Consider the following 13,654-nt stretch of genomic DNA (forward strand, 5'->3'; position numbering starts at 1 on the left):
CACTCGTGCGCTAATCGCGGTGCGAATTCGCGGATGGCCGAAATCATCCAGATATAACATCGGCGCGAAATTGCACTTTTTTTTCTTCAAATGTCAAACAAACAAAATACAAAGTATCATAATCACCATAATTATAATTTTATTTTGTACCATGCTTTACCCGTTCTTCAGTCAATTTTATTTATTTTCTATTCTTAATTGAATTATTTAAGGAGAAGAAAATGTAATCTTATGAATACTTGTCACATGAATTTCAAGTTTACTGCAAGACAATAAGAGCATCCTCAAGGTCTTCACTAAACAAGCGAAGTTATAATGTAAGTGATGGTTATTGTTAGAAAATTGTATAGGTACTTAAAAGCTTTTGTTTTACTAACTATATATTTTAATTAATTGCAGCACAGGTACACATTTTGACGTGTTACATTGCATGTTGAGATCGATTCAAAGTATGGCAGGAACAGCTACATTACCGTCTGTTATACACTGGTTCCGTCTGGATTTACGTGTACACGACAACCTTGCCCTACGAAATGCAATAAACGAGGTAAGATAGCTAAACGACACTTAATTACAATGATAGTTTCCCTCATTAAAATTCACAGTTTAGCCCAATGGGAGCCGTGCCTTCTCTAAGCTCAATTGAAAAAAAATCCAAGAACTGGATCTTCAAATAGGTGTTAGAGATATTTCCAACTCGCCAATAAGCAGTTCATAGTTAGTGGTGTGTAATTTACATGGCTGATCAGTCCTTTATACTGTGTTTAAAATATTTCCATTTCAAAAATGAGGTGATTAGCCATTTGTTTTATTTCAGGCAGAAAACCGGCAATACTACCTCAGACCAATTTACATCATAGATCCTGACATCAAACATAAAGTTGGAGTAAACAGGCTGCGCTTCCTGGTACAAAGCTTACAAGATCTGGATGCCAGCTTAAAGAAACTTAATACTCGTTTGTACATCATAAAAGGGAAAGCAGAAGAGAAACTACCAGAGCTGTTTGACAAATGGCAAGTGAAAAATTTAACTTTACAACTTGACATTGATCCTGAACTTGTGAGGCAAGACGAGATAATTGAGGAAATTGCTGAGAAAAAAAATATATTTGTTGTTAAGAGAGTCCAACACACAGTTTATGATTGTAATAGTGTGTTAAAGAAAAACAATGGAATTGTACCCATGACATACCAGAAGTTTCTCTCCTTAGCATCGGAGCAATCTGTCAAAGCATGTATAGAAATAAATAAACAGATATCTGATAGTTGCCGTCCATCTGATCACGATTCCCAGGAGTATGATGTCCCAAATTTAAGTGACTTGGGTATTGATGAATCCACACTTAATCCTTGTAAATATGTTGGTGGTGAAACAGAAGGTTTAAAAAGACTTGACATGTACATGGCTAGAAAAGAGTGGGTGTGTAAGTTTGAGAAGCCTAATTCTTTTCCAAACAGCCTAGAACCAAGCACTACAGTATTAAGCCCCTATATTAGCCATGGCTGTGTATCTGCAAAGTTGTTCTACCATAAGCTTAAAGAAGTTGAAAATGGCAGGAGACACACAGACCCACCGGTATCATTAATGGGTCAACTCATGTGGAGAGAATTTTACTATACCGCTGGAACGGGCACTGAAAACTTTGACAAAATGGTTGGTAACCCTTTATGCATTCAAATTCCTTGGGGTAAAAATGAGGCCCATCTGAAAGCATGGGCTGAAGGTCGTACTGGATTTCCATTTGTTGATGCCATAATGCGCCAGTTAAAGCAAGAGGGCTGGATACATCATTTAGCCCGACACATGGTAGCTTGTTTCTTAACCAGAGGAGACTTGTGGATATCTTGGGAAGAAGGAGCCAAAGTATTTGAGGATTATTTACTGGATTATGACTGGTCTCTCAATGCTGGTAATTGGATGTGGCTGTCAGCTTCTGCTTTCTTCTATAAATACTTCAGAGTTTATAGCCCTGTGGCTTTTGGCAAAAAAACCGATAAGGAAGGTGAATACATCAAGAAGTATGTCCCAGAATTAGCTAAATACCCTGCAGCATTTATTTATGAACCTTGGAAGGCACCAAAAGAAGTACAATGCAGAGCTGGTTGTGTGGTTGGTCAAGGCTATCCTAAAAGAATTGTTGAACATGACAAGATTCACAAAGATAATATGGCAAAAATGAATGCTGCTTATAAAGCAAATAAAGAGAAAAAAGAAAAGAAATCTTTGAAGAGAAGAGAATAGTTGTGGATTGTATTGGGCCCCATACATTCCCCAACTCTTCTCTTTCCGCACAAACACTAACATTTAATGTAGCATTTAAAAATCAAGTACAAATTATTTTTATAAGAATGTGTGTTAGCTTTTTAAGTACAATATTAGTTTTTTTTATTAAATAAGTAGTAATGTGTTTTGTATGTTTAATTTGTTATATATGTATTATCATCTATGATGTTCCTACAATCAACATATTAAACTCATTTAAACTTTGCAGTTTAGATTTTCTTCTGATGTTAAGCTAAAGAACTTTACATAGAAGGCCTTTGTGATGTTCCGCTGTTGCTCACGCACGCGATGGACCAAATAATCAAAATTATAAATGGCAAAGCAACGTAGGATCTTCCATAGAAAATTAGAATTTCGCGGCTTTTTCTACTGACAAGTTAGGTGTGTTTGAATATCTTCTTTTCGAAATCGCCCTACGCGACAACATTACCATCTCCTAGTGAGTATTATATTCTTTGATTACCATCTTCACCAATTGGATGGTTGGCAGTCCTCAATTGTGCGTTTCTCCAGAAACTTCCTGCCTCGTACAGCTAAACTGGAATGAACTGTAGCAGTTTCCGGAAATACTGCAGTTTCCGGACCGATTACTTAATTCGATTTGGCGATTTCGTAGAAAAAATGTGACGTCACACTAGGGGGGAGGGGTTTGCCAAACGTGACCAAGTGTGACAAGGAGGGGGGGAGGGGTCAAAAAACCTAGAAATTCGTGTGACGTAATTAATGGATGACCCCAAAGAGTACTCCCATCGTAAAAAGGCCGGTAAAGCACTTACAACCCTTCCGGTGTTTCGGGTGTCCATGGGCGGCGGTAATCGCTTACTATCAGGTGATCCGTCTGCTCGTTTGCCTCCAATATTATTAAAAAAAAAAACTATTTTACCGGAAAAGGGCAGTATGGCCTAATGGTCTAAGCCTGTCTAGAAACACAAAAAAAGTACTTGTCATCGTCAAAATTGTCAATGTCAGTGTCAAAGTTCGATGTGCCGAAATTTTACGCTATCGGTCTATATAATTATCTTAAAATCCGTTTTATATCCGGAAATATTACATAAAATGTGATCATAAACCGATTAGTGTTCGAAATAACAATTCCAAAAACTCTAATGCCACCTGAACGAGGCTGTGACGTCTGAAAATCCATTATGCCGTGACACGAATTGTTATGGTAGGTAGCATTCTAGCATTTTTAGATTATATCACTATTATTATGTGCAAAAACTTCATATGTTTGGCTTTAGATGCGTATAAAAGTTAGCAGTTAATATTGTTGACACATTTTCTTCGCAATTATATAATAAAGCAAATATTTTTTTACCGGTGAAACGCCCATTGCTATTATGGGTTTTACTAGCAAATTTGACTTTCGTATGCCGTGTCTCGTATCGTCCTACACAATTTGGACTGTAATTTACAATTTCAAGGATAGGTATTAATTCAGTAGCAAATTTTTGACAAAGGCATATGAAGGGTTAGTGCAGTTAGTACTTTCATCATACTAATTTAGATTCGTACTCGGAGTAAATATCTATGGAGTAGAGACGCGCACTAATTTCTATCTGAAAAATTCTGTCGTTTTTGGCGCGGGGGACGAGGTAACGCACACAAATAATGTTAACACTAATGCATTTTTAGCATACGTCGCTACACACGCACACGACAAAATTATCAAACACTAGCAAAAACTATATTCACACAAGTACAAGAACAAACACAGACAACCCTGTCCGTGAACGGGATGACGTCAGTTCTAAGTAAACCTAGATAGTGCGAGGGACGCGTCGATAATATTGTCGATAAAATTTCTGCTTTTATCAATTATAATAATAATACAATATCAAGTCTTTGTACCAGCATTTTACTAACTTTCAATTTTTGTATTGTTTAGATGTTATTTCTAATAGTTTGTCAATTTGTTTAGGGCCAATCTTGCAAGCTGATATAGAATGATTTTTTATTATCAGTTCATTAGTTAATATTTTACACGTTGGTTTACTTCTGAAAGCAATGCAATATACTATCGAACATGCAGATCTGCATGATGATAGAGATGGAACGTGGCCATAGGATGTCATTGAAGGGATATTGAGTAGGGGATAATTAGTATATATATCGGCGGTAGATCGTAAAATCGGGCATATCGAGATATTCCTAGGCATATCATGAAACGCCGCCATTTAATAATCTGCCTTTTGCCTTTTTTGCCACTGCTAGTGCTGCATTCTATGTGGCATTTGGAGCAGAATGCGTAGATACTAGGTAGGTACTAAAATCATACGCTACCCAAACACGTACTATAAGTAGGATGTCAAGCCATTTCAATGGTTATCATTTGCTAAAATTTAGGACATCCTACTTATTCGATATGCCTAAATGTTGAGGTTTGAACGGTATGGCTGGTGGTCACTAGTCAGATCATGACATGCCGGCGTTTCATGATCTGCTTAGGAATATCACACCTTGAAGTTAGCACGATATGGCTGGTGGTCACTGGGCAGATCATCATCTGCCTAGGAATATCACACCTTGAGGTTTGTACGATATGTCTGGTGTTCGCTAGTCATCATGACCATCTGTGTATTTGTATTATGTTTATATCGATTTTACCGATATTGGTTTTTATGGTGTCCCATCACTAATATTGGTACGGTCATACCAGAGTAATAAATTAAAAGTGCCTATTTATGGAAAGTGACAGCCGGAAATACCTTAAATTAATAATATATTTGACATGTTAAATAAAAATATATAGCTGGTCAAGCAAATCTTGTCAGTAAAAAAGGCGCGAAATTCTAATTTTCTATAGGACGATATCCCTTCCCGCCTACATTTTTCAAATTTGCCGCCTTTTTCTACTGACAAGATCTGCTTGACCAGCTATATGTAGAAACTAAAGGAAAAAATAATTTTCAAAAAATAGTCTATCGGTAATTTTACGTTATTTAGGGGTTGTGCACAAATCACGCGAGATGTTTTCGACTACTTTTTGATCCCCCGTCCCCCTTTTCTTTATTCTTATAGATCTATTAATTTGATTAAATAGATTAGGTTGATATGAAACTAAGGTGTTATATAAAAATAATGTGTTACATAAATTATATAACAAAAAGCATAGCAAATAGGGCATATTACTGCAATGTTCTGCCGCCAGAGTGTAGCACTAAGCTAGCTAGTAAATTTTCTCTTTTCTCTTTATCGCTCAAATATGCAATAGTGATAGAGAGGTTAGATAACGAAATTTAAATTTTCTTGTTCCGCGGCGGACCCCCAGATTGTGATGGATTGTGGTAGTCGCGCCCCCTACGCAGAGTCTCGCATAATATTTCCTATTATAAATTCTACTCGTACCTAATTAATATTTAGAAAGTCTTCTTTAGAATTACCCTAAATTAGATCTAATATCATATCACTGGTATCACTGTCAGATTGACAATGTTTTTTAGTTATTTGCAAAATTAATGCACTATTTGATAATATTTAGATGTAATAGTACTTAAATATGATTAGAAACGTGTTCTTTTTGTAGACTAGACGTTTCCGATCTCATTTTGCATGAGAAAACGCTGCAATTCGGCATTTTCGGCTCCTATCATTCCGCTTAGACTGACGTTTGCTGAATGGCGTATGACGTGTGGCAACTAGTTTTATATAACCTCCTTGACCGGCGGCCGCGATCTTTTTGCAGAGGGGATCGCCTGTTAATGGCCGCTCCATAGATATTTACTCCGAGGATTCGTATAACCTAATATTCAACAAAATCATTCCAGAGCAAGGATTTTAGTATGATGTCAGAGGATGCTTACTCAAGGATTGGTGCATTGGCATAAATAAAGCCTACACTCATAAACTTTAAATAAGCTTAACAGAATTAATGTATGATTGGCATAAAAACAATTTGAAATTCGAGGCACTTAACATTTAATAGCAACATAATTTTTAATATGTTCATTAATCTTTATGAACAGTAATGGCATTATAAATGTGGCATTATCAGTTTTACATACACATGTCTGCGATTAGTCCAGTGGCACATAATAGTGGGTCCTTAATAAACCAGTCAACTGTATGGCCAATTAAATAAGTTAAACTTATTTAAAATGAACTTTGTACTATACTTTATGGGTTTGATATGTTTTTTATGAATGATATGTTTTGATAAGAATTTAAATTATCAAACCATGCAGTAAAAAGTACAGTTTAATAAAGTGTTCCATTACATTTTTTTTTTATCTTTGCCATTATTACAAAACTTCAAATTGGGTTAACCTTTCATATACCCAAGTATATGAAACCTTTCATTTAAGTACTTGGGGTAATATTTAATTCAACTATTGGGACTTTAAATCTTCAAGGTCATTGAATCAATAGCATATTTTAACAATGGCATATAAAAGGTTAAGGACAGAATATATATCAGGAAAAAACAAACTAGTCACTGTTAACTTTTAGTGAAATAGTTTTACTTGAAAATTCAAACATTTCAAATTTAAGAATAAAAAAAAACTTGCTTGACTTTATTTTCCCCGCACTGAGATCTATTTCAAACTTCTAGAAAATAGAATCTTAGGTACCTACTCTCTTTTACCTAGGTTAAATAGCAAAGAGTGCATTCACTGGAGTGTCACACCTGTCTGACCAGTATTTTCACTTAAGTTTCAACTTTGTGCATAGCTGGTAGTATCAGTTTAACTTTCTATTGGATCTTTACATGTCTAAAATATTTATGAGCCTAACTGTTGTTGATTGCTTGATATTCAATAACTTTGTATTACATAGATGGTCACGCGTCACGCAGATCTTGTCAGTAGAAAAAGGCGGCAAATTTGAAAAATGTGGGCGCGAAGTGATATCATCTCATAGCAAATTTAAATATCGCGCCATTTTCTACTGACAAGATTTGCTTGACCATCTATAAGTATGAAACTATATCAGTAACAGTAATTCCACCAAAAACATTTTCATGTAAAATGTTGCCAAGACGAAACCATAAGGCTCGCACTGACAAAAAGTTATCAGATCTCTTGTAGAGCCAAGCTTCTAATTCTACAAGCCCTAACTTCACAAAGTCTACACCTTAGTCAAAATATGTGGCTTGACCGTTTCGTTACTCCAAGAAAATTTTAGCGCATTCGCCACGTGCACGTCTACCCACACGCAGTCGTTGCACGTTGTGCACTAGCCTTAAAATAGCGCAGCGCTTGCGAGGTCTACAGCTCACAGACCCAATAGTATTGGTGCAGATTAAGCCTTTGTACATGCAATTGCGAATCCTCAAATTCTTTGGACACATCACTCGTAATGAGGAGTCCATGGAACGCTTGGTGGTGCAAGGGAGAGTCGAAGGCAAAAGATCTCGTGGCCGCTCCCCAACACGATGGACAGACCTCATTAAGTCCATCACAGGAAATTCAGTCAACGATTGCTCCCACTCCACCAAAAACAGAGCCACATGGCGACGGATCGCAAGAGCTGCGTTGGCGCAGAAATCGACCGTGACATGACCACGACCACTCTGTCAAGAGTGCACGACTAAGAAGAGACATGTACTTCTGTTAATAAACTACTACTACTACTAATAACCCCTGAGACTAGTTAAAAAGCGCTGATGGCCTAGGGGTAAGAACACTACTCGTAAGAGCGTGTGACTTGCAATCCGGATGTCGCGGGTTCAAACCCTAGCTCGTACCAATGAGTTTTTCGGAACTTATGTACAAAATATCATTTGATATTTATTTTACTAGTGGCTTTTCGGTGAAGGAAAACATCGAGAGGAAACCGGACTAATCCCAATAAGGCCTAGTTTCCCCTCTGGGTTGAAGGTCAAATGGCAGTCGCTTTCGTAAAAACTAATGCTTACGTCAATTCTTGGGATTAGTTGTCAAGCGGACCCCAGGCTCCCATGAGCCGTGGCAAAATGCCGGGATAACGCGAGGAAGAGGAAGAAGAGTTCCTGAGCATAGTTGGTTGTTTGGGATAAAATAAGTTGAAGTAAAACCAGCCCTTTTTTTCTTACAAGAAAATGTGAAACTATTTATTTAGAAATTTAAACCTGATTTGTGCTGTTAATTACTTATTCCTGTTACACCATTATAAATCAGTTGCAATAAACTGAATGTCAACCATAGATTAACCTGTTCATTGTTTTCTATGTAGGTTATACTTCGTTTTAGAATACGAGTACACATTACCTACCATGTAACATGCTTACATACCTAATTATTTGGTCTCGGTTTTTTTAAGCGGCTCGATACCAGACTGTATTTTAATGTTTACTACGACGCTTTCTTTTTTTTGCTGTAGTGTTTTATATAGGTATGTACTTATACATAGATACATAATAACGAATTGTATAAAGGGGTCATCCATTAATTACATCACACGTTTATTTAGGGGGAGGGAGGGGGGTCAAGAAAATGTGACATATTGTGACATGGGGGAGGGGGGAGACACAAACTTTGTCACGTCACTTTAACTTCATCAGTAACCGAAAATTTTTTTCGCTTTTTTAGTCGCTGTACATTTAAATAACAAGTTTTTAAAACGATAATCGTTTTTATTCGTTTAATTTTCTTTCCTAAGCAGTTTTGGGTTATAAAATTACTAATATTTATATTGTCAAAAATATTTCGATAAAATATTGATAATACTTAGGTACTTACTTAATTCGATTTGGCGATTTCGCAGAAAAAATGTGACGTCACACTAGGGGGGAGGGGTTTGCCAAATGTGACCAAGTGTGACAAGGAGGGGTCAAAAAACCTAGAAATTCGTGTGACGTAATTAATGGATGACCCCAAAGTGCACTTTAATAGTTTGAGCGTTTTTTCCCCAAGACGTGAAAGATCCAAGTCCCGCCAACTCTAATCTAAACTCTCTATGTTAGGAGTGGTTATGTACACTGTTATGTTTAAATCTATTTAAATGTATAAGAAACTTGTTTTAAGTATATTTTCAAGTAAATCAATTGGGAAAGTGACTTCCCTTGCATAGCATTTGGACGTAGGTTTGAGGTTAGCTACACTAATTTAAACTTTCAAATTAACGCCGGCAATTGTGTCAGCGCGCGAGATAGACTACCCGACTTTTTCTAAATTTATGACGATAAGACCGCTGTAGATGCAGAATTTGAGATATATAACTATAGTATAACTACACTACGTTACGGATTTCGATATCTCCTTATTTTTAGATTGAAATTCTTGACTGTTTTGCGTAATATCCCCTTATCGCACGATACTGTCGCATGCATTGGTGCCGATTGGTGAAATAGCGGTACAATTGTCCAATTGCTATACCGAACTCTAATCTATACGCTAATGGGATAACTCCTTCCTGTTTGCCATTGGTCAGTGCTGATATAGGATTATTGAGATCAGTGACTACCTACTTATACTTTATAAGAGGGCTATTAGGTCAAAGGGTGTTGTTATTTTCAAATAAAAAGTAAAAACTTAGGATAGCAGGTGAATGTAACGATGGGAGCTTGCATTCGATCTGAGACTAATAGCTATCCAATAGTTTAACAGTTGTATAACCCTTAACACATTAATTGCCAAGTACACGTGTGTGTGTTCATTTCGTACTGGAAACGGGGCGCCCGGCACCGAAAGTGTTAACCCTCCATAGAGTATGCTGAAGTAACGTTGCTTTCTTAATAGCTGTCTTAAATTCAAGTCCTGCGTTACTAAGTACAACTTTCTGCTGCATACACATGTAAATTATAAGCGAATTATTCGCATATCTATTCATTTTCTATTATTTTTTCTTTCAGATAAGCCATGATCGGCGAACAACGACACACTGAGCACAGCAGCGTCAGCAATGGGAACGGCTGACTAAATACTCGTATATGGTACGTTATTTTCGATATAATTTGGTCCTTCGAACCGGATACACTGAACTAAAATTCATAACGTGTCTAATGCAAATTTGCAGCTCGCTGTATCTGCGATTATCTTACACGATAACGAGCGCAAAAATGTATGAAACGCTTTTTGGGGCCCTGTCTTATACAAAATATTAGTGCGTGATTTCGAAAAACATTGCTTATAAGCATGATACGATAAATTATTGCGCTATTTTGAGAACGTTTTTAAAGTTATAAGTAATCATTGAGTAGTGCCATTTGACCCCGTTTTTATAATGGCACTACACACGGCACGAAAAGCAGCATCAATTGATAAAGATGATATATTATCAGGAGCTATCGACATGCCCTTGACACCCATTTGTATGGAGCAATGATCTCGAAGTATTTATTCTCGGGGTGATTGTACGTAATATTACTAATAAATGTTTATTATAACTAGTTCGCAAATGTATATTGAGCGTTTTGGCAAATCTCTAAGAATGCTCGGCGGGATGGCCACACTAAAAGGCGTTGTAAAAAATATAGGCTCCCCCAAAGAAAATATTGAGGTTTAAGTCTGGTATTTTTCATGAATTCTGATATATTCACTTCGAAAAGTACAGTCGTGGACCAAATGTTTCAATCTATTGTTTTTCATCACTGACGCATTTAAAAAACACGATAAGCATAATCTGTTATCGTATATGATGCATTCATAAAAGGAAGAATTATATAGTTAAGTACATAATTAATCAAAATTTATCGCAATATTGATTATCTTAATAAGGGGATTTAACTGAGAGCACGTAAATACCGGCAACGCACCACTTTTACTTAAATTTGATAAGTTTATGACGATACTGCACAAATGTACTATGATTATACCTAAACATGTGTAAGGTTGGCAAGTTTTTTTGCCGCCTACTGGTACGAGTGTGTAATTAGCTTTTTTTAGGGCAGTCCAGACGGGAACTATTTTCGACAATCTGATTAAATTGTCCGATCAAATCAGGTGGTGCTGCACCTCCATTTTATCGGTAATATCGGTCATAATCGGCGGTCGAATTCGGCGAGCCAAATTGGCGTTTGCGTCCGTTCCGTACTGCGTGATTTGATCGGACAGTTCAGTCAGATTGGCGAAAAATTGTCCCCGTCTGGAATGGGCTTTTGCCTGATCCCTTCAGGTGGACAAGGTAACTAAAACTAGTTGATAAACTTTAACTAACTACTGCATCGAAGTCAAGATAGAGTTCATATATTCGTTTTCAAAAATAACTAATTAGATCAATAGATAAAATATTGAATTATCTATCAACAATCTCTTGTTTGCAACAGAGAGTAACAGAAGTTGATGTCATTGTAAACAAATTTACACTTAATGTTACATAATACAGGACTACAATGAATAGTGATTAACATTTGAACAAGTTTTAATAAATTTATAACTCATAATAATAAATAAATAAAATCATTTATTTCAGGTTACCAGGACCCATATTACATTTACAAAAAATAATTAAATTAAATTACATTAAATACATTTACAAACTATGTACGCTACAAACATTTACAAATAACAAACAACATACAATACAAATTACACATTATTAGCGACACTGGGTAAAAATCATCACTTTGTCTGGCCAGTGATGATTTCTACCCAGTGCTTTGTCATGGGGCAGTCCAAGCGCTCAGCGAACATGCTCAGGATGGTGTTGGAGCTGCCGCGCACTCTGTTCAGCAGAGACGCTACTCTCTTCCTTCTGACGGCGTGGAAGCCATCAGTGCGCGCCTCTGCGAACATACCTGACGCACTGCAGCGTCGCGGCAGCTTCATCAGCATCCTGAATATGTTATTGTACTGTACCCTGAGCGCATTGTATGTGCGCTGTGTATGACTCACCCACACTCATAGCATACAGTCACATCACAATCGGTTTTATGGAATGCTTAGGCATTATGAAGAGTATGAAGTCACAGACACAACGTCACTCCTACAACTACCTAAATAGAACAGAAAACCCACAGAGTACTCGTAATAAGTAGGCTTTATTGGGATTAGTCCAGTTTGGTATTATTTAATGCTTTGGTTTTCCTCCACCGAAGAGCAACTGGCAAACACCATATAAGTACGAACCTACGATCCCCGCTTTGGAAGCCGCAATCTTTATCGTTACAAGTTCCCTTCATTTATGTGATATTCATTAATTCATAAACAATCAGCTAGGCTTTTGTCAAATAATTTAACAAAAATACTCTTGTTGCCGAATGTTCTTTACGCTACGCCCTAACTAATACCTACTGGACTCGTCCAAAATCTTAAGACTTAAGTAGTCTAAGAGTCTAACCTCCTTATTCATAAACGCACCACAAACCTCAATTAGCTAATAATCGTTTGTCTTTATCTTGATCATTTTGACTTATGTATTTGTAAGAAAGGGATAAAACATAATTGAACTAAAGGAGGCCCATAAAGTTTTATGAATAAGGGGGTAAGTGTTTACTACTAGCCACCGAAAGTAAAACGACACTTATTTACTCTTATGTCTGGTTCACTGCAATAACTAATCAACATGTTTTATTGGTACAGTTACAAGGAGCAGTTAGTTAAACAAATGTACTATAATACAAATGACGCACGGTGCACTTTCTTTCAGTTGCGCACGCGCCGATGACGTGCTCGTGACAATACGCCGAAGCCAGTATGTGCTTTTCAATAACCACAGATACTAGAGTCTAGTCTAGGCGACTTAACGTTATCAGCATCACGCACCCTTGTTTAATGTAAGACAGCGCGACCGATCATTTTATTTTTGTCTATATACTTTCAACGAATGTACCTCTGGAGTCTGGTCCGTTAAAGGTTGTGTTCTGAACCTTTAAATGAATGGGATAGACGAACCGGCCGACTCAATTCAAAGAAAACACGTTTGTGCGACATGTTATCATAACAGCTACAGCTGTTACATTGTTGTTCATAAATTTCATTTCGGGTTAAAGTTTACTGGTAAAGTAAGCGATGTGTTTGAACTGCTTGAAGTACTGCAATATCACGGTTGTTAAATGGTTTTCATCCGTGTGACACGGACCGTGTCTGTATCTGATGACTAGGTGGCACCAGGTTTCAGTCATTGTACCTATTCTAGAAAACTGAATTGAATAAGACTCATGATGATTTGTCGAAATGGAGTTAAAATACAAAACGCCGTTCATGTTATTCATACTTAGTCATTAAAAGGTTGCGAATTAATAGGTACTACTAAATTAATAGTCACCATCCGTCCGATAAAAAATATGGAGTGGAAATTTGAGATCTTCTATATTAAATATATTTTTGTGGATCGCAGCATTCGCAGCAGCTTCGAAATGTGCATATTACCAACATATACTTAATATACGATGTATTTTGTTTGTAACAAATACTGTACTTATACTTGGTCAAGCAGATCTTGTCAGTAGAAAAAGGCGGCAAATTTGAAAAATGTAGGCGAGAAGGGATAGCATCTCATAGAAAATTTGAA

The 13,654-nt window shown here is 36.8% G+C and overlaps 2 protein-coding genes across 3 annotated transcripts in view; both read left to right on the forward strand.

The window, feature by feature from the left end:
• LOC134665840 (cystinosin homolog) overlaps positions 1-13,654 on the forward strand; it is a 231,110-nt gene that overhangs the window by 180,832 nt on the left and 36,624 nt on the right. Inside the window, exons 1-2 of one of the 2 annotated variants that reach the window (XM_063522865.1) lie at positions 3,306-3,452; positions 10,056-10,136. The exons of the other annotated variant lie outside the window; for it this stretch is intronic. The gene's annotated coding sequence lies outside the window, so the exon portion shown is untranslated. Of the gene's footprint in view, positions 1-3,305; positions 3,453-10,055; positions 10,137-13,654 lie in introns of those variants that run through there. 2 annotated transcript variants of the gene reach the window in all.
• On the forward strand, positions 89-2,488 carry LOC134665820 (cryptochrome-1). The gene is made up of 3 exons (XM_063522809.1): positions 89-317; positions 400-547; positions 818-2,488. Exons 2-3 carry the CDS (start codon positions 431-433, stop codon positions 2,240-2,242), a joined length of 1,542 nt encoding a protein of 513 aa, XP_063378879.1. The 5' UTR covers positions 89-317; positions 400-430; the 3' UTR covers positions 2,243-2,488.

This window comes from Cydia fagiglandana, chromosome 7 (genome assembly GCF_963556715.1).
Source record: "Cydia fagiglandana chromosome 7, ilCydFagi1.1, whole genome shotgun sequence".
Classification (NCBI taxonomy): domain Eukaryota; kingdom Metazoa; phylum Arthropoda; class Insecta; order Lepidoptera; family Tortricidae; genus Cydia; species Cydia fagiglandana.